Source organism: Cyprinus carpio, chromosome A5 (genome assembly GCF_018340385.1).
Source record: "Cyprinus carpio isolate SPL01 chromosome A5, ASM1834038v1, whole genome shotgun sequence".
Classification (NCBI taxonomy): Eukaryota; Metazoa; Chordata; class Actinopteri; order Cypriniformes; family Cyprinidae; genus Cyprinus; species Cyprinus carpio.
The window spans coordinates 16,649,136-16,673,475 of NC_056576.1; the positions used below are offsets into that span (position 1 = coordinate 16,649,136).

At 37.3% G+C, this 24,340-nt stretch overlaps 1 protein-coding gene across 1 annotated transcript; it reads right to left on the reverse strand.

Moving 5' to 3' along the window:
- Nucleotides 1-350: 350 nt before the first annotated feature.
- Nucleotides 351-24,111, reverse strand: LOC109063158 (protein Niban 2-like). The gene is made up of 14 exons (XM_042755526.1): nucleotides 23,724-24,111; nucleotides 17,020-17,150; nucleotides 16,449-16,577; nucleotides 16,121-16,226; nucleotides 15,454-15,621; nucleotides 8,958-9,073; nucleotides 7,497-7,601; nucleotides 7,154-7,316; nucleotides 4,776-4,963; nucleotides 4,514-4,669; nucleotides 3,288-3,401; nucleotides 3,081-3,188; nucleotides 2,881-2,992; nucleotides 351-2,702 (listed from the first exon to the last, which is right to left on the reverse strand). Exons 1-14 carry the CDS (start codon nucleotides 23,776-23,778, stop codon nucleotides 1,795-1,797), a joined length of 2,559 nt encoding a protein of 852 aa, XP_042611460.1. The 5' UTR covers nucleotides 23,779-24,111; the 3' UTR covers nucleotides 351-1,794.
- Nucleotides 24,112-24,340: the final 229 nt, after the last annotated feature.

Genomic DNA, 24,340 nt, shown 5'->3' on the forward strand with positions numbered 1-24,340 from the left:
ACTCACTGGGGTGAATCGAAATCATCACTGCTGAATGTTCGTCGCACGAGCGTGACAAACGTTTGCACTGCCGTCTGCTGGTGTGACAGATACACTAAGCCACATTTTCACATTAAAGGGGTCATGAACTGCATTTTATTATTATTATTATTAATTTGGCTCAAATATAAGCTGACTAACGAAAAAGTTTTGAGTTCTGAAACTTACAGGATGCGTTTATAGTACAACGACCTCTTAAATGTCAAAACATGAAGGGAGTTTTGATTTCTCAGTTCATGACCCCTTTAAGTCATGTAAATATATCAAATACTATCAAGCAAACAACTCCTTAAAGACAAAAATATGCAGACTCTCAGTGATATTGATTTATTTTTCCAAAATATAACAATACAATAAAAATGCAAAACGATTTGAGCAGGATACAATTAAAAAGGTTAGGATAACATATAGTACCAAGTGCTGTAACTAATAAATAAAAATATTCAATTACGTTAATTAAAAGTGGAAGTCATTGTCATTTCACAGATAAAACTACTTTTAAAAAAAGTCTTAAACAGAATTGAAGAAGTTAGGAAGCTGTTGTGGCCAGATACATGAGTCAGACCATATTAATAACATTTTGCACATCAATAACTTGCTTGTAACTTTAATTTGAAAAACAAATATCAAACATAACTTTCTGGTTCCCTAATAGTGGTGCTGTACAAATATGAATACCAGTTGGATGGCTCTAATCTTCTGGATTCCCCTTTACAAAAAAAGTCACCTGTACTTAAATCAAAGCATCCTAACATGACACATATCTCCACTAGGACCCACAACCCAGTGAGCACTATTCTCTACATGAACTAAAACTATACAGTGTATGTGTGACCCAGAAGATACTGAGATCATAATGCAATTACCAAATGCAATTTTTTTTAAAATCCACAGATTGAACAATGAAAAAGGAGGTGGAAAGCACCGTATGGCAAATGTTTTACAGTCAGTTATACTAATTTGGCTTGGTTAACGAAAAATATATGCAGTCACTTCTCTAATTACAACAAATGACGGCAGTGTTTAAGAAAATAATGCTTACTTTACCAGCTGCAGCAATGCAAGCAACACTCCAGTCTTAAACAAACTTACACGAGATGCAGCTTGTTTGGCATTGCAGCAGTTATTTGTTCACAAGCTAAATGTCTCCTGTGCAGGCAACACAACAAACATTTCACTGATTAAGCAAGCATAAAACAAACCTCTATTATAAAGTGAATGAAAAATAAAATTCAGTGCCTTTAGTGTGAATTCTGGCAAGGCAGTACTGTATCACTAGCAATAAGCATCAGATACAAGATGCAGATTTCAATAAGGCACCATATACTATCATCACGAGGCATAATGTGGCTGGTTTCCACTGCAAATTCATCATTCTTCTGCAGTCTGTTATTCTGCACCACACACAAATGAAATGACACTAAACTAGGAATGGAGATCTCTAATAAAAGTGAATACTGTACTTGTGAACAGAAAGGTGAAGACATTTTGACCCAAGATGTGTTCATATTCGAGCCCAGCTCTAAGTAAGAGTGACTGTTTTTTTTTAAGTGCAAAAAAATGTGAGTGTGCACATGCAAAAAGATATAGACAACAATGCCTATACAGTCAGAGTAGTGAGACAAAAGTGTTTTACGGGCAAAAAAAAAACCCCAACAAAAAATCTCCTGTCACTCAGTCAAAAGTCATTTTAGAGCAGTGGGTAATGCATTTACAAGCATAAACATAATAAATGAACAGAGTTCATGAGATATTTCACTGGTGATCCATATGTGCACTTTCTCCCTTCCCAGTGTCCTCTCCAGTTTCAGAGTCATTACATTCCTCCTTTCCCGCCTGATGCTTCTCTTCTGCTGCTTCATTAGTGGGTGAATGGAATCCGCTGTCGTCGCACTGAGACGAGTCATGAGTGCTCGCCGTAATGTGATTTTCCTGTTGGTCTGATGGTGTCACTGCTTCCCCTTCCCTTTCCGGCGAATCCAAAGGCTCCTCCTCTGTGCTTGAAGGTGAATCTTTGTTCGTGTCTGCTGGGTTTAGCCGTGCCCCTTCTTCACAATTTGAGGTGGGTCTTACCTCCTCGGCTGCAGTTTCCTCTTTCAAGGATGATGACTCTTCAGTTTTCTGTGTCCTGAGTTCATGTTCCTCTTCCTGTACTGCGTTCTCGATTTCCTGTATGGCACAGTCTATGGCCGACTTGCTCTCTGTGCCCTGCAGTGACATTTCTGTTGTGCTTTCTTCCTCTTTTATTGCACTTCCGTTTGTTGGTGGTTTCTCATCAATTGCGTTTTTGTTCACATCCTTTTTGGTTCCATTGGGAACTTGCTTCTCTGACTGCTGGGATAATGAGGTGTCTGAACGTACCTCGGCCTCCTCCTCTGGAATATTGTCTACAGCGGGCACTTCCAGGCATGATTCATTGGGCAGCACAAAGACATTGTCTTCAACCTGGATCATGGAGACCACCTGCTTCATCCTGCGTCTTTTTTGAGCCTCTGGATCTCCGGCATTCTCTCCATCCTCCTCCTCTTGACCTCCTCCATATTCCTCAGCCCAGTCAATGGGAGGATTCTCCCCCAACAGGTGAAGGTTAGGGTCGCTGTTGGTCAAAACGATGCTGTCTCGGTACAGGTTGTGTCTCCTCTGGACGGCTGCTTCCTTCACAGCTGGAACACAGAAGGAATGTTGATAAGAGCATAGTAGGATGGCATTTTTTTTCCCAATAATCTGTTTGTACATCGCAATACATTACAGAAGAAAACATTTGGTTCTAAAACATCACAACTTTAAATGTTTCAAACCTTCTTGGTTTGAAAAGGTCTCATTCTTGGAAAGCAGTCTTACCCATCATTATGTCTTTCATTACTGTGTGCAGCACCGCTTCCTCAAATATGTTTTCCACCAGAATGAAACGAGAGAAATCCTCAAAAATGAGCTCCTGGAAACGAGGGAGTTCCTGCAAAAACAACATAATAACGTGAAATATTTTCAGAGTAGTTTTAGATTGGATAGTGAATTGTTGCTCTACCAGAGCCAAGACGTACAGCAGAGCATGATGGGGAGAGCTGTTTCAGCATGTAGGGGATGAATATCTGCAGAAGAGCCTCTCTGAAGAACTTCTTACGAACTGTGCTGCTGTCGTAGTCAAATTTCTGGACATCAAATTTTGAAAAACGGTGCAAATTATAAATCTTAAACAAGAACCTATTGGACAAAAAGATATGACAGGGCAGATGGACGTTCTGTTTCACCTTGATGACACGATCCTGGCAGCGCTGGCTGGTTTTACAGAGATCCTCCGCTTCCTGGTCCTCCAAACTCTGGTGCAGGAGCTGCTCAAATGTGTATACTGCGTCATCCATTTGCTGCACAAAACAGATGGATATATCCTTAAGGCTACAATACACTACACAACTGTTGCCCAGATTTTCAACCCTCAATTTGCAGTCTGGAGGAGTCAAGTTTCCAAAAGCCATTGCCAGTCTGTGGATTTTGGCCAGTTGGAGTTGACAGATTTCACAGAAAATTACGTAGTGTACAATGAGCACATACTACGTTTTATTTTTTATTTTAATGTTTTTTTTTTTTGCTTCAAATCATGATTTCATCCATTCGGAGAATATGTTTGATATTTTGAGCTGATTTTAAAGCACATATTTTTTTTTTATTGTCTTCTAACAACAAGGCACATGTCTCAAGTTTTTTTTGTGTTTGTGGAACAATTTGAAAGTCTGGTAGTGTGTGATCCTTAGTCGAGTAGTGTATGATGCCATGGTTTAAAATCTTTTGAAATTTACGTAGTGTATTCCAGCCTCTAGTCAAGTGTGACAGGATTAATGTCTTAAATAGGAAATAGACACTAGACTGTTTCCACATATTTTAATCAGTTTTGCCACAAGGGGGCATTTAACCACACAAAAAGGGTGGGAATAAGTTGATAATTCACAACTCAAGTTCAATCTTGTTTCTCCACTCCCTGTGCAAATCTGTCTCTGTTGTAAAAATTTATTTTATATGAAGTGCTAAAACATGATTAGCACTTTATAAAAAAAAAAAAAAACACCTTTTTTCTTGTGCTCACAATCATCAGTCGTATGCTAGTCTTTAAAACTGCAGCTATGTAATTTAGTGACCAAAATGAGGTTTAACATCTCAACCACAACAGCACACACCTCCTCAGGGCATACAGTTTCATACACAACAAAACCACAAACCAAATCCTAAGTGGCACATAGACAAACACAAACGGCTCATTTTGCCCACAAAAGTACAATACCCCCCTAACAGAGATATTTATATAATTCTTCAAACCAGCTGCAGTTTAACAAACCATCTTGATCACATAAACATAATAAAAATAGCTCAGATGTGTGGTACATATTCGTACTTTGTTGTTAGTACCACTGTTTTATACTACTTGCCAGTATTGGTGGCTATTTGTTTATAAAAGAAAGCTCCTGGTTCAAAGTTGACTGACCTCTCGCATTAGGATCTGGGCTCTCTGGACAAACACAGAGGGGCTGGAAACGTCAAAGCGCTGCTGAAGTCCCTCTAAACTCAAGCTCTCCATCTTCTCATAGCAGCTCTGCATCTTCACAGGATGGAAGGCTAGCATGGAGATCTTCTCCATGTGCTGGACACCAAAGGTAAGAGAGTTTTAAGTCTACTTAAGTCATGGCTCAAGCAACCTATTAGCAAAGAAAGTGTAACCAGATGTCATGGAGGGGACTTTGGGTTACCTCCCCGAGCTTTTCCTTGTTGCCGTCATTGAGGAGGTTCTTGCTCATGTCTACCAGCTCTCTGAAGAACAAGTCTCGCACCTCAAAGAAGCCTCTGCTGGTGGGCTCCATCAGCGCGTCAAGGATTGAGCTGATGTAGGGCTGGATACTCACCTTCAGAAGCTTCTCTGCCTTGGGCAGCACAAGTGCTACAGACAGACAGAAAAATTCATTCAACTGCATAATGATGAAATGATATTAAAAGTCTGGCCAATACAATTAGCGCTAATTACTTTCATGTTATGGATGATACAATATTCTAAATACTGTAAATTGTAAAACTACTTTGTTAAAAAAAAAACACCATGTATTGATAGATTAAAGGAAAAATATGTTAAATCAACTTTAGGGTTCATAGCATTATAGTGTGAAGTACCGTATGAAAGATAATAAATGTTATATTACAGTATGCACAGCCACTAACATTCTGCTCTTAAAGGGTTAAATATGTCATAACATGCAAGTACTAGATGATAATCCAAATATTAAAATTAGCAGAAACTATTAAAGGGTTAGTTCACCCAAATATTAAAATTATGTCATTAATGACTCACCCTCATGTCGTTCCAAACCCGTAAGACCTCCGTTCATCTTCGGAACACAGTATAAGATATTTTAGATTTAGTCCGAGAGCTTTCATCCCTCCATTGAGAAGTATGTACGGTATACTGTCCACGTCCAGAAAGGTAATAAAAACATCTTCAAAGTAGTCCATGTGACATCAGAGGGTCCGTTAGAATTTTTTGAAGCATCGAAATACATTTTGGTCCAAGAATATCAAAAACTACTACTTTATTCAGCATTGACTTCTCTCCCGGGGTCTGTTATGAGCGCGTTCACCTCACATCCGGTTCGCGAACGAATCACTCGATGTAACCGGATCTTCTTGAACCAGTTCACCAAATCAAACTGAATCCTTTTGAAACGGTTCGCGTCAACAATAAGCATTAATCCACAAATGACTTAAGCTGTTAACTTTTTTAACATGGCTGACACTCCCTCTGAGTTCAAATAAACCAATATCCCGGAGTAATTCATTTACTCAAACAGTACACTGACCGAGCCAGATAACGAACGAAACATTGACTCGTTCTCGAGTCAACCGTTTCTGTCGGACGCGTCCGATTCGAGAACCGAGGAGCTGATGATACTGCGCAGGGGGTGATTCAGACTGACACACAGCACGTCTGAACCGAGCTGGTTCTTTTGGTGATTGATTCTGAACCGATTCTGTGCTAATGTTATGAGCGCGGGTAAACCGAAGGCTTGAATCAAGGGCAATCATCGCCAATGAAGTCATTACTTCGAGCGCAAAAGAAACTTCTGAACTGATTCTGTGCTAATGTTATGTGAATCAAACTGTCCGAAAGAGAACGGGTTCGCGGAGAAGAACAGAACTTCCCATCACTACCGGTGATCCGAAAAACCGATGCAACCGGTTTCTTGACTCGAGAACGAGTCAATGTTTCGTTCGTTATCTGGCTCGGTCATCAGTTTCAGTCAGTGTACTGTTTTGAGTAAATGAATTACTCCGGGATATTGGTTTATTTGAACTCAGAGGGAGTGTCAGCCATGTTAAAAAAGTTAACAGCTTAAGTCATTGGTGGATTAATGCTTATTGTTGACGCGAACCGTTTCAAACGATTCAGTTCGATTTGTTGAACTGGTTCAAGAAGATCCGGTTACATCGAGTGATTCGTTCGCGGAACCGGATGTGAGGTGAACGCGCTCATAAACAGACCCGGGAGAGAAGTCAATGCTAAATAAAGTCGTAGTTTTTGATATTTTTGGACCAAAATGTATTTTCGATGCTTCAAAAAATTCTAACGGACACTCTGATGTCACATGGACTACTTTGAAGATGTATTTATTACCCTTTTGGACGTGGACATTATACCGTACATACATTCTCAATGGAGGGACTGAAAGCTCTCGGACTAAATCTAAATATCTTAAAACTGTGTTTCCGAAGATGAACGGAGGTCTTACGGGTTTGGAACGACATGAGGGTGAGTCATTAATGACATAATTTTAATATTTGGGTGAACTAACCCTTTGAATATCAGGAAGTGTCGGTGATTTCAGAAGAACACTTTCTGTCATGTACTGTACATCATCCTCATTCATCAATAACACTTAAGGTAAGCTGTCAGAATGTGACATTTGTCGGCCGCCTTCTTTCACAATCCCTTTTAGATAAGCTTCACTAGAAACCTGATATGATCCGACGTCAGTTTTCCTCAGGTAAATGTTTGGCAGTTTTGATTCCAGGTAAGTTACTTGACATCTGTGTGACTTGATAAAGATAAATGATGGAATAAATTACCAGTTAAAGCTACCTTTTATTTTGCTGCTCACATGTTCTTTGGAAGTGATGATCTGGTCCATGTCTGTGCGGATGGTGGTTTCCAGCGGGGGGCGACCTGCTTCACAGCTCTGCACTACTGCTTCATACTGCGCCCGAGTCTGGCTCTGAACCAGCCCGTACACTGCATCTGATATCTGGCCAAAAATGAAACAGAATCCACTGTAATACATCCAAGTTGTTTTAAAAATGCTTTTGGGCTGTAGCCACATTGTACAGTAAAGCTCTGACCCACATATTATACTCTGTTGTAAAATAAAATAATAATAAAAAAACACTTCCATGCAGGACTAGTAAATATAAGATGTGTGAAGTACCAGCATCCAATTCCTCTGTCTCTCATGCATCTTGCCCTTCAGTTTGGGGGTGATGAGGTCTCTCATCTCAGGGAGGAGGGTCTCCATGACAAGGTTGGCGAGGATCTGGGAAGACAATCATAAAACTGAATGGGTGTGATGAAAGAACAACACTTTAACATGTCCCTTTATTAAAATCAACATTAATTCTAAAAAAATCATAAAGTTTTAATACACTGCGTGTGTTTGAGTGACATACTGTATCCGGATCATATAGGCCTGGACTGGAGGGTACGTTAACTGAGATATAACAGATATAACAGGAAACCTGGCTTGCCTGAAGCATATTACAATTTTACTATTGCCAGACTGGTCTCTGGACGCCGATCATTTATCATTAAACTAGTTAATGTGACATCCTTCCAAAGCCTACAAGGACTTTTGTTACTGTACTATAAAATAAACCTATGTAAGCTTAACCTCTATTATTCAACTAGAAATATTGTCAACATGGTTTTAGAGTCACAAGTTACTAGAGGACACACTCCTATCACTTTCACATGATGTCTCTCTGTTTATCTGTTTCACTCGTTCCAGAGAGAAAAGAAAGAACTCAACTAAGAAGGAAAATAATACTACTGTGACATGTTGTATTTCTTAGCTTTATACCTCCACCTTATAACCAAAGTATAAATTACCAAATTGTTACAATGTTCCAATTCACAATGACAAAAGATTTCCCCGTAAATCAAGGTCAGATTCCATAAATAAGATCTATATTTTAGTTCTTCACTTATTGTGCTGTTTGTATAAATGTTAATCTAGCATTTTATTTGCAATGACTACGCTACCCCAAACCTACCAGGAATACCATCTTCTCTTTTTCTGACGCCACAAAACTTTTCTACAGGGACACCATGATTTGAAACGGGTCACTTCCTTTGAATCAATTTAGCTCTGACCTTCATCTGTATTCGATTATAACCCAAACAATTACTGCGTGACTTCCTTTAACCTCCCTACACAACACCAAAAAAATAATTTACTTTAGATTTATCATACTGTTCTTGATGTAGGGTCACTAGAGATGCAATCAGGTATCACAGGAGACTTCAATAAAAGGAATTTTTTTTTGAGCATTGTTTAACATATCTCCTAAAATTCTTGGTAAAAATTTGCATTTATTGGAGAAGAAAAGAAAATCTTTAAAAATGTTTAATCTATTTTTCAATAAAAGGAATTTATATATATATATATATATATATATATATATATATATATATATATACACATTATATACACACACACACGTCATATATTTCATTTTAATAAATAAATATCTTCTAAGAATGTTACTTTTAACCTCAAAAGTGCTTAAGAACCCCATAAAAAGAACCAGATTGAGAACTCCTAGTCTTAAAAAAAAAAAAGATTCTAACAAGAGCTGCCCAAGATACATAAAAGTATATGTGTGTGTTTTACCTGTGGAGGCGTCCCACACATCATGTCCCAGGTTCCATAGTGACCATGGGCCTGCCGAAAGAGTCGCACTGCATCTGTGAACGCCGGGGTCTGTACTTTACATTCCTCAGGCAGTCCTGAGCAAGAGAACAAGACTTCATCATCATTATATTCAACATATGCAAGCAAGTAACAACTTTTGCTATTTTTAACAAATAATCAAGACTCAAAAAACATTAGACATTAATTTCTAATGTTATCATAACATGACACAGTTCCTTTCCATTTAGAGAAGTGAAAAGACCAGGTGACAAAAAATGAAAGAAGGGTCATCTTTATATAAACACCCACAGGCACGTCTCACAATCAGATTATTCAATCAAACCAAAAACAGACTTCAAGCTGCTTTGGTCACCATGGCAAACAGGAAGCATTGCCTCATCGGTCACCATGGTAATTCCCTAAACAATGCCATAGTTACCACAGTATACTGATGAGTCATAGGGGAATGATCTAGCTGATGTGTGAATCTAACACAATTTGAAGACAAGTTGTCTCGAGTTCAGTACTCTGACAACCTGCTTCACATCGGTATGTCAGTTATGACGACATTCTAAAAGCCCACATATTGTAAGAGCCTCCTGTACATACAGCACGCACGCATGAGTGCCTGAACCCTCACAAAGAGAGGAAGTTCAAGCAGGCTGGGTGTGGGGGGCTGAAGGAGAACAGGCAGGAAGTCCAGCACTCCACATCAGCACAGCTTGACGCTTTTGTGAGTGCATGCACACATGGGCAAATGTATTTATGAAAACGTGTGGAGAGAACCAGAGAGTGTAAGGAGAAAACAAGAGTTATGGGTCGTTCATTCTGGCGACCCATTCATTATTATTCTAGTAAAATAATCAAATAAATGCACATAGATAAGTATATTCATAAACACATGGGAAGAGCTGTTACGCAAAAACAAGACAACATGTGTTTTGGGTCACTTATTCTGACAGAATAGAATAGAATCGAATAACAAAACAAAACAAAACATAATTTATTAACATATATCTGAACATCTGGGGAGAGCCCAAGTGTTATGCAAAAACTAGAGAACAAGCTTAACGGGTCGCTTATTCTGGCGCAGTCACCAAAAAAACAACTGTTCTCAATTCAGTCCAAAAACACCAGATGATCAAAGTACAATGAGAAAAAAATTAGGATCTTTGGTGAAGAAAAAAGAAAAAGAAAATCCTCGCTTCACACCATGCCCTAATAACCCTATGACACCAATGAGCCGATTATTACATTGCACAACATTATGAGACATGGTCAGATATCACCAGGGCTAAATTTTGAGGTTTCACATTTTTATCCCTTTCAGTCATAATGTAACTGTGCATAAATACTTGTTTTTAAGTGTACAGGAATTCAAATTATTCTGACGATTTCTACAAATTTGTGTAGTTTCTGTCAGATTGTCAATCTAAGGCCTTTACAATGACATTCAATAGGCTTTCAAAGAGCAACTCTCAGTGTCTGGACACTGAAGAGGTTTTAAACCACCTGGACTAAATTCATTAACATGCCTGTAAACCTGTTCAGTTGCCTTATAAAACGTTCTCCAAAGACTGACATGAACCATACACATTATAAAGCTCTGTGAGACTTGAGAAACAGTCTAGCAACTTTGTGTAGGCTATTTCATGACCATAAATAACAGAATTTTCACCAAAGTAAGATTTGTGACCTGCGCAGAAGCCGTTTTGCTCCTCTTTAGACATTAAAAGAATAAGAGTTCAGAATGAGAGTTCAAACAGCTGAAAAAAAAAAAACATCACAATAATCCACAAATAATCCACATGACTTCAGTCCATCAGTTAACGTCTTTGTGAAGTGAAAAGATGTGTGTTTGTAAGAAACCAAATCCTTCATTAAGGAGTTTAGCTTTAAACCGTCACTTATGGCCAAAAAGTCTATAATCTATAACACTTCCTCCAGTGAAAAAGTCCCTCCCCTGTCGTGCTCTCACATCCAACCCACAGACATATTTGTTCAGAACTCTTTTGGTGCTTGATCTGTAATGATTTCAGATTAGATAACCTTTTCACTATAGGAAGCAATGTCATGGATGTATTTTAGTCAGAATCAATGGTTTGAAGTTAAAAACATCTTAATGATGGACTTGCTTTTTACAAACACACAGCTTTCCCTCCACAAGACATTTATTGATGGAGTAGTTTTTTTTTTTTTAAATCAGCACCCATTCACTGCAGAGGTCTGGAGGATCCAATGATGAACAAGTGATATAGTGCCAAATTTCTCCAAATCTGTTTTGATGAAGAAACAAACTCATCTAGATTTTGGATGGCCCGAGGATAAGTACATTTCAGCAAATTTTCATTTTAGGGGGAACTATTCCTTTAAAGCCTCTCTCACTCAAGCCAAAAATCACATAGGGAAGATCAGACAAACAAAACATGGACTCTGGGGTTAAATGAATTGCTGTTGCATTCCAGACTTTACTGGGCCACCAGTATCGCTCATGACAGCACGGGGCTACAGAACTCAACAAGCCAGGATACTTCCAGCAAAGTCTAGTATAGTACAGTAGAAATGCCAACAGCCTTATGATTAAGTGATCTTAAACATTCTACATGTAAATGATGCACTTCCAAAAACATGCTGTGACTTGTCAGGATCCAGTCCTGATTTAACTCTGTTCATGCACGCTTGGGTTTACTCCCCTGGGCGTCCAGTCACAGAATAACACCATCCTATTGGATCACTGCATGTTCCTAGATCCTAGTGTCCAGACACATTTTAGGACACAGATGAGTGGTTTTAAGCAATTTATTATATTAAGTTACACATCACATTTAGCTCTTTATGCAGAAGTGCAATTTGAACCAACACAGTTCTGACACAATGCTCACCACAACCATATCGAAGACATGTGTCTGGCTCATGTTTTCAGTTTAGATGCTTTAATTCTTAGCAGATGCAGTGACAAATAAATTCACAGTCCCCTATGAAATAAAGGACTTCTGTTAGAGTCATCTAATATCAACTAAAGAAAGAGTCATTAGTCTTCTTAACTACATTTTTTTAATATATATATATATATATATATATATATATATATATATATATATATATATATATATATATATATATATATATATATATATATAAACTCAAAGACAAGATTTCTTTTCATCTTGTCACATTTAATTTGAACTGGAAACTCACATACACAACTCGCATTAAATAAGATTATTTTTGGTGTGGCAAAGTAGATTTAACAGCAGAAATGCTCAAAGTGTTGCAGGAAACAATGTTATCCACAAGCTCACAAAATAATGGCACCTTACCAGGACAGTACTTAACATAATTACAGTACTTACATAATGAATGTGTGATTTTGACAGGTAAAAGGGAAGGGCAATTATATCAGTGGTCAAATTATGAATAACAGCCTATTACGAATCACTCAAACCTACACTCCTTCTGCAGGGTTTGCCTTAAACTGCCATGGTGACCAGGTACATACTCACAGAAACAACATCTATTCAACCGATGAATCAGACCAAAGTTACATAACCCTACAAAGAGTGTTTGTTCTGCTGTTAAAAGCAATCAATACAGATAATGAACTGTTTAAGTATAGCATTTAGATAAATTCCAGAAATTAAGCACTACATTTTACTGCATGCTTCATTTTAAACCAAAGAAGAAAAACACTTATCCACTCCTATTAGTGTCTGTGACAAACAGAGAGAGAGAGAAAACAGATCTCTTGTTATTATATTATGTCAAAATGGTCACTGTCACCTCTCTAGAAGTGCAGTCTCCACTAACAGCTAAGCTTCTTATTAAACTGCGAGAACAGAAAATGTCAGGGAATATCTTAAACAGACTAATGAATAGCAAAGAACTTAACCAGAACTGAGCCATTGCTTATTTGGGGAAAAAAAAGGCACTGCAAATGTGCTTGCATTCAGAACATACTACACACAGCAGGGATTTGGCTTACTCTAGCACACACACACACTTTTAGATGGCCGCCTTAATACCCCAGGGGACATTACTGCCCTAACCGCAAGTGTGAATTCCCTCTCGGCAGCTTCTCATCCAAACTGAATTATGGGTTGACAGCCCCAGCTGTGACCACTCTGGAATCTGAACTACAGCGGAGAGAAAACAGCTCCAATAACTAGAATACCTTATGTATAATTAGACTGAATTTCAATCAAATCAATTAATGTCAAGACCATCAGACTTCTCTCCCATGCCCATTGAGTAGGCAAAAAAAAATCACCATGAATTTAACGGTAAAAGACTGTAAAAATGCTACAGTAAAAACCTGTTAAATGGTTAACGGGAAATTCCCTTACTATATACGGTGAATAACCATAAATTGGCATTCCCAGAATTCCCTGCATTATATTTAAAATTGTATGTTTGTTTGTTTTTTGCTGAAATAACTTTGTTTCTTAGTTTTTTTCTTATCAGTTTTGTAGGGTTGTGTGTTACACCTAATGTTGTTAAATGAATGTATATTGCATTATTTCAGTTTCGTGTGTTACCATGATGGTGTTTAGTGTTTGTGTGATTGACACTGTGCACCTTCTATACATGTTATTATTTAAAAACTAATCGGCTCTGGTTCATTATGTGAATTTCTCATCACCACCTGCATTTGGTGGTTATCTGTGTATTACAAAGGTACAAAACAGATTTCAGTACTTCAATAGGTTGGTATATTAACATTATATATATATTTTTTTTTATTTGTATTTACTATATGTATTTTTTTTTGTGTATATATTATAAGAGGGTCATTTTAGGACCACACTACACTCCAAAAAAAGTTTTTATTTTTGCATACCGCAAACTGTAAATTACTTTACCATATTCAGCGAAAAACTCTAAATGGTTTAACAGTCACATTACATGTACTTTTACTGTAAACTACTGTTTAATTTCTTGTTTCTGGAAGTAAAAACCATGAATTAACATTTTTTTAAAGGTGAAAACTGAATTAACATATTTTAGAGGTTCCTGTGTGACATCAAATATGATTATATTTTGTATAAATAATTTAGGTTGTTCTTATTTTTGTTGTTAGTAATGTACATTATAGTGTTTAGTGTTACATTTTCCATTATTTAGATGGTGGCCAATGTAAAATGTCATGTTTTATGGACAGACCATTTACGACCACTTCGCATCAGGTGGCTTTGTACCACTTGTATTATCATGGTGGTTACTGGTACGTTTTAAAGAGAAAAAGCTGATTTCAGTAGTTCGAGCTGTTTTTTATTTAAATTTTATATTTCTTAATTAAATTTAAATTGGGGTGTTCAATATTTATTTTTTTAAATAATATTATAAGTATTTTAAGATGAATGGTGATAATTAAGGTGGTTTTGCACAGCTTGTCAGTAAAACAACGGCTCTGTGTAGTAACAGCTGCTCTGCTTGAAATCACGCACCTGATGGTAGATAACCGGCTTTATTGACGAGATGCGCATTAATTATCGGCCGATATTTATCGTGCACCCCTGATGTATATGGTTACAAGTTGTAATATACAGGCACCAATGCCATCCCACAATAGCGAAAACATTGGCACAGTATTGTATTTATTTATTTGGTTAATTTCTAATACTCACAGCTGCCTTTTTTTTTTTTTTTACCATAAATTTAACAGGATAATTTCCAAGAGAGTACAGTATCAAGAACCATATGAAAGGCCCACCAAGCAGGTGACATAACCATAATAAGTTGGGACAATCTTAACATAAGCTTCAATAGACAAGTATACTCTTGTTTGAGTGTCCCGACAAACAACACATCAAGTAAACTAACAGTGACATCACTGTGAAGAGCGAAACTCTCAGTAACAATGAACTTTCTGATAGCCCTAGGCATGGTGTAACTATATTTACATCAGCAAATACTTGCATATGATTTGTAAACTTAAAAAATTGAAGCATATAGTCAAGAAATATGGCAGCTGAAATCACATTTTATTTAATTGGCATATTAAACACAGAAAGTGACATTTATAGAGAAATGCTATAATTTCTGCTAATTGTATAAATTTAAAGAAGCTCTACAAAATAAGCAGTCATAGAGCTCACACACAGAGAATGAATAACAGCACATCTCCAGTTTTCCATATGATCTCATCGGACTCTTTTTACAGCCTTGAGAAGTAAAATTCTTTCTATTATCAAACAAGCCAAATGAATGCCATCAACCGAGCCAAGCGTTCCGCTCGAGTTTCCTTTTTGATAAAGTGATGTCCAAAAGAGCTGATTTATGAAATAACACATCAGTTATTCTAGCAAGTCTGAAACCAGCTTATCCTCACAAACAACAGAATAAAAATAACCGTAATGAAAGCCGATTACCTGAAGTAATGAGTCATGCCTTAAATATGAGTCTGGGTTTTAAAGAGACAGAGGGGAAAGTGGACACGAGGACGGCTGTTTTAAACAACAGGGTTAAGAAGACTTACCATTGTTGGTGTGCCGGACGCAGTCTTGAAAGACAGCGTTCCACTTTTGCTGCTCCTTCTCAGTCACCATGCAGAAATAGTAGTGGCGAGCATAAGGATGCCAGAGAATGAGGGGAAACTGCGTTGCAAATTTCAGGAATGGAGAACTGCCAACTTTAGCTTTTACACCTGCAAAACGCATGTTGCATGATTCCATATTCTATTAAAAGTGGCCTTATGAGAAGATCTCCATAGTCATCATAACTACAGCTGCACAACATACAAAGATCACAGCCCATTACTTTACACTCCATTTCATAATTTCCTATCTAGACTCTGACTCAACTCTACTCTACATTTATTTCAGTGAAAGGCTGCAAGTTTAATAAAAAAAAAAAAAAAAACGGTTTTAGTTACAGCAAAGCATAGGTAATAAATACATATGGTTTTAAATGTCATAACAACATGACTTACACATTATACATGTTCACATGAGTCTTGTGTGATTGAATCCTTTACTGACCTTAACTGTAATCTATTCTTGCAACTTCGCTGCCATGATGACATGACCTTAGTAAAACCAATAAGCCAGTAACTTTTGCTTTGGGAAAATTCCTTAAGAATTTGCTTCCTCCCTGAGCTTTTCCCAGCTTTCTTTTTCATTTTCCTCTCACTGCTTTAGACTGACCTGGCAGGCTGGTGTTAAGGCGTTCAAGATATTCCTCCATAGAGGTCAGGACCCTGTAGCCAGCACAGTTAATGGTGCCTTTAGGATGCAGCCCTCTGTCATGGGCCTAAATTAGAAACAGATAGAGTATAAAGAAAGCATTTTATTTGCAAATGAATTAATGACTAAATAAGTAAATAAGAATAAGTAAAGGCATTTATTTATTTAAACTTCTGAAATCATTAAACAGTTCATGGTGACTTTAAGATAAAGGATTATCAGCCAATTCCGATTTTTTAATTTGACTACTACTGAAGAGCGATTCATTTTATTGTAATACACTCATTACCTGTTTGTTTTCATAATAGTTGATGTTGTAGGAGTCAGGAATAAAGAGAAAACGATTCCTCCATTTTTTGTTCTCTTCTAGATACTGGAATAAATCCCCTGAGAAGATGGACTTATTCTTAAGAGGCACCTAAGAAACACAAGAATTGAAGGGTGGTTCAAATAAGGTCCGGTTTAAGCAAAGAGAGAGAGACAGTTGTCCGTCTATTTTCAGTAAGGACCCAGCACCTAATTATACATCACATAAAGAGATGTTAGGACTGGAAGTGCTTAATTTGTGTTTACTTTGCCCACCCAGTGTGTCTGTCTATAGACACACCCCACCCCCACGGATGAATGAAAGCTGTACAAACTGCTCATCTTTAAAGGGTCATACTGTGATGATAATACTACATATTTCAAATAAACAAATGTACATGTGTTCAAACATAGCAATTATCCCCAAATCTAATCTGCCGTCTGACATCACAGACCATCAGTCCTATGAGAAATGACCCTGATTTCATCTGTTTCACGTGCACCTTTAAAAAATACAAGCAGAGCTGAAAAAGAGGAATAGAAAGGGGCTTTACCTTCCTGTGCAGGAGCTGATTCTGAGGGCCTCCTCCACCCTCAATGTCATAGCGCATCTTGTTAAAAAGAGCGACCGCATACTGCTGTTCATATAGCCGACCAAACTCTCCCATCAGCTCCCCTGTCCGTGCTAAGAAACAAACACACACACACACACACACACACACACACACACACACACACACACACACACACACACACAGTTAATGAATATACATAGAACTCATACAACCAGCATGATTATTATATACAGTATTACATTACAGGTAAGTTAGACTTAATGTCTAATGTATATAGAATGTTTTCATTTTCTAAACAATAATGTCATTGTCGACCGGTCCATTACTTAGCAAAAATACACTTTAATGGGCATTAAACATTAACAGCAATTCACACCGAGCTCAGTGTTTCTGATCCGAAAAGGAGATTACAATGTTTGAGCTTCACTGCTTTGTCCTTCACATGCATGTTAAAGCAGATCAACACTGCAGTTGGCACAAGAACAAAGGCAGCTTCATTACTGACTGCTTTCTGGCAGGATGTTTTCCAAATGACTATGTAGGGCTTGTTGTAAACTTTTGGAGGCATTCAGTCTCTTGGAAAGTTTTAGGGCAAGAGAATAAAAAAAAAAAAAACAACATTCCTGTCCGTTTGCTTACAATATGAAGATGCCATTAAATTAGAAAGGGGCATGGAAAATAAAGCATTTAGTGATGGTCAAAGAAAGACGTAAATCTTAGTTATCTAATTGCACTTGAATGTCCATTGTGGTTAGACTTAAGGTCAGTGAATCACCTGCACATTAAAAATAACTCCAGTTTATTCAATAAACATACAATTGGAATAACACTGTGGTATATTTCAAGGTTATATATGATTGTTATGACTGATAAAAAATAAGTTTCATACAGGGTGAGACTCAAACAAATCAGATCCATACAGCTAAATGCTCAAGTTCAATAGGATTATTAACATAAAGGTTACAAGGGTTACATAGCAAGTTTTTTTATTATTATTTTGTATTATTATATAATAAATAATAAGATAACAGATAGAATAGAGCAAGTCCCCCCCCCCCCAATCAAAGCAAATTATAAACCAACCTGACGCATAGCATTTACATACTTCAGTCTGCCAAGTCAAATGCTCACAGGAATTCCCTAAAAATGTTCCCTCCCTACATGTGTATGGTCTTCACTGCAAAAATGAAAAGTCTGGAGCTCTGCTTATGATTTCTCCTGACCAACTCTCAATCCATCATATTTGCCGCATAAAGCCAGAATATGTAATTAAATGAACTGCTAAAGCCATTAGGCAGTTGTGCAGGCAGTGCTTAACACAGGGGAATGTGAAAAAGGAGACAAGGAGGCTGAGAATAAGGTCACCCTGATCATCTGCATTGTTTTAAAAAAGTACCATATTAGAGGCGATGGAAATTAAATGACAATCTTACTTGCCAAGAAAGCTATGAAATGTCCTACTATGAAATGATTTACTTTTATATAATATTTTATTGTTATTTAATTAAAATAAATTTCATGAGATGATGTAATAATTTATAAAATTGTTATGGGTATTTAAAGATATTTGAATGAATAACATAGTAGACCATAAATAACATAGCAATATCTATTTGCATTATATGTGTGGTCTGACTCTGATGGTAACTGAAAACACACTCACAAACTAGAACAGAACACAATTTGCATGACTCAAGACAGTCCAAAAGTGTTCGTCCGCTCATTCTACAGTCTTGATTCTGGAAGTATTTTGCCCAATTCATTTTCTCCATAGGCATTTTATTAAGAAATCCTCAATTAAGCCATAAACAAATCTCCAGGAAAAATCACAAAACTACAACAATGTTTGATGAATGATTCTCCTTTCTATAATAACTTGTCTGATTATTAAAGACCCTGCCCATTTCAGGATTATGGGTAATGTACAGAGAGTGATGGTGGGAACAGAGCTGATTGTAAGGGCTGGGCAGGACTGTTTGCACACATCAATCTTTTATAAACATCCTTAGGCAGATACCAAATGATCCGCTGCCATGCCAAATCATTCACACACACACAAAATTTCACAATCCATGTTACAAACGAAGCTTGCTTTTCTCAGTAACTGATTTCGACACAAAAACAAACATCTCAGTAATGTGCATGAAGCTGGTGGTGGGAATTAAATCTTGCCAAGCTCTGCATTGGTAATGTGGAGGTTTGCAGACAGACACTTAAAGAGTGGTTTCACTAGTGAGGATGATTACAATACAATCATGCCGGCCACACAGGGGGCAGTTGGCCTTCAGGGGGGTGGGGAAAGAGGAAAAGGAAGTTTCTTTGGAATGTGTCCATGTCAGAGCAGATGGAGTGAAAGCTCTTGAGAGGGAAATCTGGGAGCTCAGATCATGGTACTGACAATGGGAATACGCTCCGAAAGTACTGGGAAGGAGAAAGTTAATATGACCAATGAATCTCTCCAGGCCTGGAAATTCCAAGTTGTCCATGACCATGGGAAACCTGCAGCTCATACTCTCCTATATGAACAATGAAAAAAAAAAATTCTAACAGAGGACATTTCTTTAAAAGGTTTGATGAAAGAAACTGGAAGTCTGGAAGAAACCACAAGATACGTATGTTCATGTGAATCTCTAAGGCTGAGAGCGTTTGTGTATGTGTGTGTGCTGTTTGTTTATGAGTCACTCACTGAATGAGTCTCATGTGATACTTGGTGCCACTCCTTGTTCCTTTTTAATTTCATTACAAGCTCATAAGCAAATCAAATTAGCATTACTGTATAGCAGCCACTTCAAAGAGAGACTCCGAAGCCTCACTCTGAAGATACTGCTTGCAATTCATTAGCCAATGAAACAATAAACTAGAACACAGAGCCACTAAATTACACTTATACAGTGCAATCAGAAATGTCTTTGTAAGCATTAAGACTGCATCTTACTTTTGTTGCATTCATACAAACATAGCAAACGTGTCTGCTGGAGTCATTCAGGCTTAGTTGAGCACACAGCAGGAAATCCCAAAACACTTTGATCATGGTTCTGTTTGATTCTTTGAAGAAGAGCATGATCATGGATCATCCCGTGTAATACCGGAATTCTTGATTTTGATTGGCTAAAATACTTACTAAGGGTAATTTTTTATAACTGCACAGAAATGAGTAGTTTCAGGTTAGTTGAAAGCATTCTACTTGCATATCGCTATGTTCTTTAATGAACACTTCTGAAGTAGTAACGGTGGTTTGGGCAATTGGGCTGTGCCTAAGCCAGACGGACCAACAATTCCACTGGCCATTTTATTTTGTATTTTTATCAAAACTTGGGGTCGGATTTTTTTATTTTTGAAAGAAGTCTTTTAAGCTCACCGAGGCTGCATTTATTTGATCAAAAATACAGTAAACACTGTAACATTTTGAAATATTATTACAATTGAAAAAGTTCATTTATTCCTGTAATGCAAAGCTGAATTTTCAGCGGCCATTATTCCAGTAGTCAATGTCACATGATTCTTCAGAAATCATTCTGATATACTGATTTTGGTAACACTGAAAATTTTTTATCACTATGAAATTCATACCAGAAATACCAAAGAATTCTTAAAAAAAAAAAAAAAAAACCTTTTCCCAAAACTTTGAACAGCACACCTGCATGAAAAGCATGTATTTGAAATTTTGTAACAAGACCTTACGGTCACTTTTAATCAATTTAATGCATACTTGTTGGAAAACGTATTGATTTTCAAAAATGTACTGACCCCAAACTTTTGATTTGCGCTATATATTATAATATTTTTCACTCTACTGTACATTTTCTTTGTTAGATGTGGAATGGCTATCGGCAGAACCCTGAATTATTGAAAGTTTAATGCACATAACTCTTCATGTCATGGATAAATGACCATCTTGGGTGCATTCAATTTCTAAAACAGTCTGAAGTCAATTATTTCAACAAGATGTGCTCCTCATCTAATTTATAAAACATGCAAGTAACAATTCTAACAAATGGGTTTTGAATTTGAATTTGACAGCACAAACAGTTTTGATAAATGATATTGTTTGATTAACAGTACTGGTCAAGAAGAGAACTTTTGAATTCCTGGAATTTATGGGAATACTGTCAGGGATTAAGTACAGCTGATATAAAAACTGACAAAGGGGGAATTTGGAAATTGTTAGACGGCAGGCTAGAGAACGCAGCAGCAATGCCATAAAGTGTCTTAGTTTAAAAATTAAAATTAATTATAGCACAGTACTTATATGATGAAAAGTTGGTATACATTATGATCAGATTGCAGTGTTTTTTGGTGAACTGTGTTGTTACAGTAAGTGAAGCATGCCAGGGTGTGATTTACAAACATGCTGTGCTCATCATTTGTTTTAATTGTCCTGAGAGCCTCATTGGTGCTGAGTCCAACATTGAGCAAGCTTGATGTTTATCATGGAAAATTCCTATTTAAACACTGGCTGATGGAGTCACATAAACCAAAAATCTAATTCTGAATAATAAGAATACAACAACATAAGAAGCAAAATCTGTGTTTCTTGTTTTCCCACACTGACACTGACATTCCAGCTAGATGATTTTTCAGACTAACCCCAGACTCACTCCCATTTTTGCCTCAATTCCAGTCAGTTCAGTGGATGACTAAAAACTGTTAACTTGAGAAAAGGATGAGTTAGCATTAACAATATGAGAGGGGCTAAAAACACACACACACTATAGGAAGCTGAATGGATTGTGTACTGACTTCACTATAAAGCTCTGTAACAAACATACTGTTTTAGAACATTTCCACACTATTACTGTCCTACGGCTTCCCCAGTAACACCCTTCCATGAATATTCTATAAAAGCATTTCCTACAGGAACCCCCTCGTCCCCCCCAGCTATTAAAAACAGTGGTGTGGGGGTGTCATTTTACTTCCCAAACTCAAACGTCACCATCTCGTCAACATGGAAGATTTGACCCAAAAACATGCTTCAACAAACGTAAAAATAACAAAATACTAGAAGATGCAAAGTGAAATAAATATTTGCAGCTACTAAAGTGGTCAACACATTAGAAGATATGAAAGAGGAAGTAATGAGGTCATTTTATTCTCCACACACTATTTTGAGAAGATGACTTCATTCATTATAAACTGCAGGAAGGAAAAGTGTGGAGAAAAAAAAAAAAAAAAAGAAAAGAGTGGCTTTCAGACTTGGACACTTTTCAGAGTGGGGGACTCCCTCTTTACTGACAAGAAAAAGGCGAGGTCATACAGTCAACAACAAACAACAGCCTACTGTAGAGGTTTCATATTGTCTGCCAAGCAGATTCTCCTACAGTCCCACACATTGTATGAATTAGCTATGAGAGCATACATGGCCTCCTGAACAAAGGTTATCAAAATGTTGAGTATGACAGATCATCCAGACAGCCTCCTTACTGCTGTTAGCATGCATTCCTGAGATTCCACACCTGAGATATGTGCTTTCTCTTAAAATGCGCAAAAGGAGAGTTGGGTATGAACGTTATCAAATGAGACTGAAAGGGGTAATCTTTAGGTAAAATATTATTTACATCATTCTTACAAAGTTTCAAAAATATAAGAAGCAAAAACTGTGCTTTCTGTTTTCCCGCAGTGACACTCCAGACAGATCATTTCTCCAGACTAACTAAATCGACAAATAAAAGATTATTAATATTATTTTTTAAGTTTAGTTTGAAATGCTTTTTTTTTTCTTTCAGTAGTTACGAGTAAAATGTTAGTTAGAAGTTAATCAGGGCTCGTGCAAAATGTCCAAAAAATAAATAAAATAAAATATTTTATTCTATATGGATTCTATTCTAGGATTGGATTATTTGGGTTTAGTGTCTCTACAGACACCACAGGGACCTGTAGTTGCCAAATATCTGTATTTACTGCCTTAGAAATCAATGTTGCAAAAATGAAATTGTTTTTGATTGACAACAACAAATCAGATGAAATCATGTACAACTACATTTGTATTTGATGCTGATATGACTTCATAGGTAATACCCATAAATATTCATATTTATCATTCATGTCAGTTAAATGATTTGTTTGTTGAAAAATGTACTATATGCTATGTTTTCTAAAGCGGGGGTGCCCTTCATATTCAATTCCAAATTCTACTTCTACTAGTAACCCATTTCAAATGTCAGCATTTTCTCAAACCTGTTCCACCCAAGCCACACCTGAGCACAAAGTTCTGAAGAGATGCAGGCCGCCTGCATAAGAATTTATTTACACTTAATTTTATTTTTTCATGATCTATTCAAGATATAAACAATAGTTCGACTGTGCAGCTCAAATTTATGTTGTCCTTCTCCTAATTGAGAAGCATTGAGTGTAATCCTTTTATTTTATTTTATTTATTTTTTATTTTCAATCATACAGTGATTATTTTATGCAGTGTTTTATGCAGTTTAAAACTTAAAAGCAACAGGAAATAATGTGCCACGTCGCAGCAAAGTGCCTCTTTAGTGCAGGAATTGCACAAAGTTTATTATCCCAAGTTTACTTTTTGGGGTGGAATGTAAACCCTTTCACCCAAAACCCCAGCGCTGTCCTTAACTGAAATTGCATTACAACCCTTTCGCAACACTATATTTTACATACCAAGACTGATTCTTGCAAACTAGTAAAGCATCGCGGTTAGCAGACACGTCCATCAGCGCGCTTACCTGTTATAACCTCCCGTTTGCCTTCATCCAGATGAGTTGAGATCAAATCCCCCATCACGCCGCTGTTGGTTGGCGAATTCAACTAGATCAAGCGTCGCCTCAGTGGATCAGCTGTGTAGTAGCAGCAGGGCGCTGGTTTCCTATGATAAGATATGAACTGAAGTTGATTTCAGCGGCTCCTCCCTCTTTTTCCTCAAGTAGTTTGAACGCAGGAAAAGTGGCTGGAATTAGAGTTGACAAGCACCGTGTGGGATTAAGGAAGGCTCAGTTTTCCATAACTCTTGATTCAACGCTTCTTTAGTCCCGAGTGAAGTACAGACCCCGTGCTCGGTTTCTGCGTCAAAACACACGTTTCTTTACGAGACACATGAGCGTGCTGAAGGCGGGGTTACAGGACTCTAAATTCACCTCCAATTAGAGGCGGGGCTGTGCGTTCATTCTAAGAGCGAATCGCGGGGTTTGAACAAATCTTTGAATGAATCGTTCCCATCAACTCTATACAGATTTAAGTTGTTCACTTTTGGAAGGGCATTTTTTTGCTTGGCTACAAAGACTGGTTATATAGTACGAGAAAAGTATATGAAGTTTATTTTTTTGTTGGGTGGCAAATTTTTGCT

What these genes read in the sequence shown, in the direction of transcription:
- LOC109063158 (XM_042755526.1), bottom strand. Translation starts at nt 23,778, where the DNA reads ATGGGGGATTTGATCTCAACTCATCTGGATGAAGGCAAACGGGAGGTT. An exon ending in ATCAGCTCCTGCACAGGAAG is followed by an intron (nt 16,578 to 17,019) that starts GTAAAGCCCCTT and finishes TGTGTTTCTTAG; the next exon opens with GTGCCTCTTAAGAATAAGTC. An exon ending in ACTATTATGAAAACAAACAG is followed by an intron (nt 16,227 to 16,448) that starts GTAATGAGTGTA and finishes TTTCTAATTTAG; the next exon opens with GCCCATGACAGAGGGCTGCA.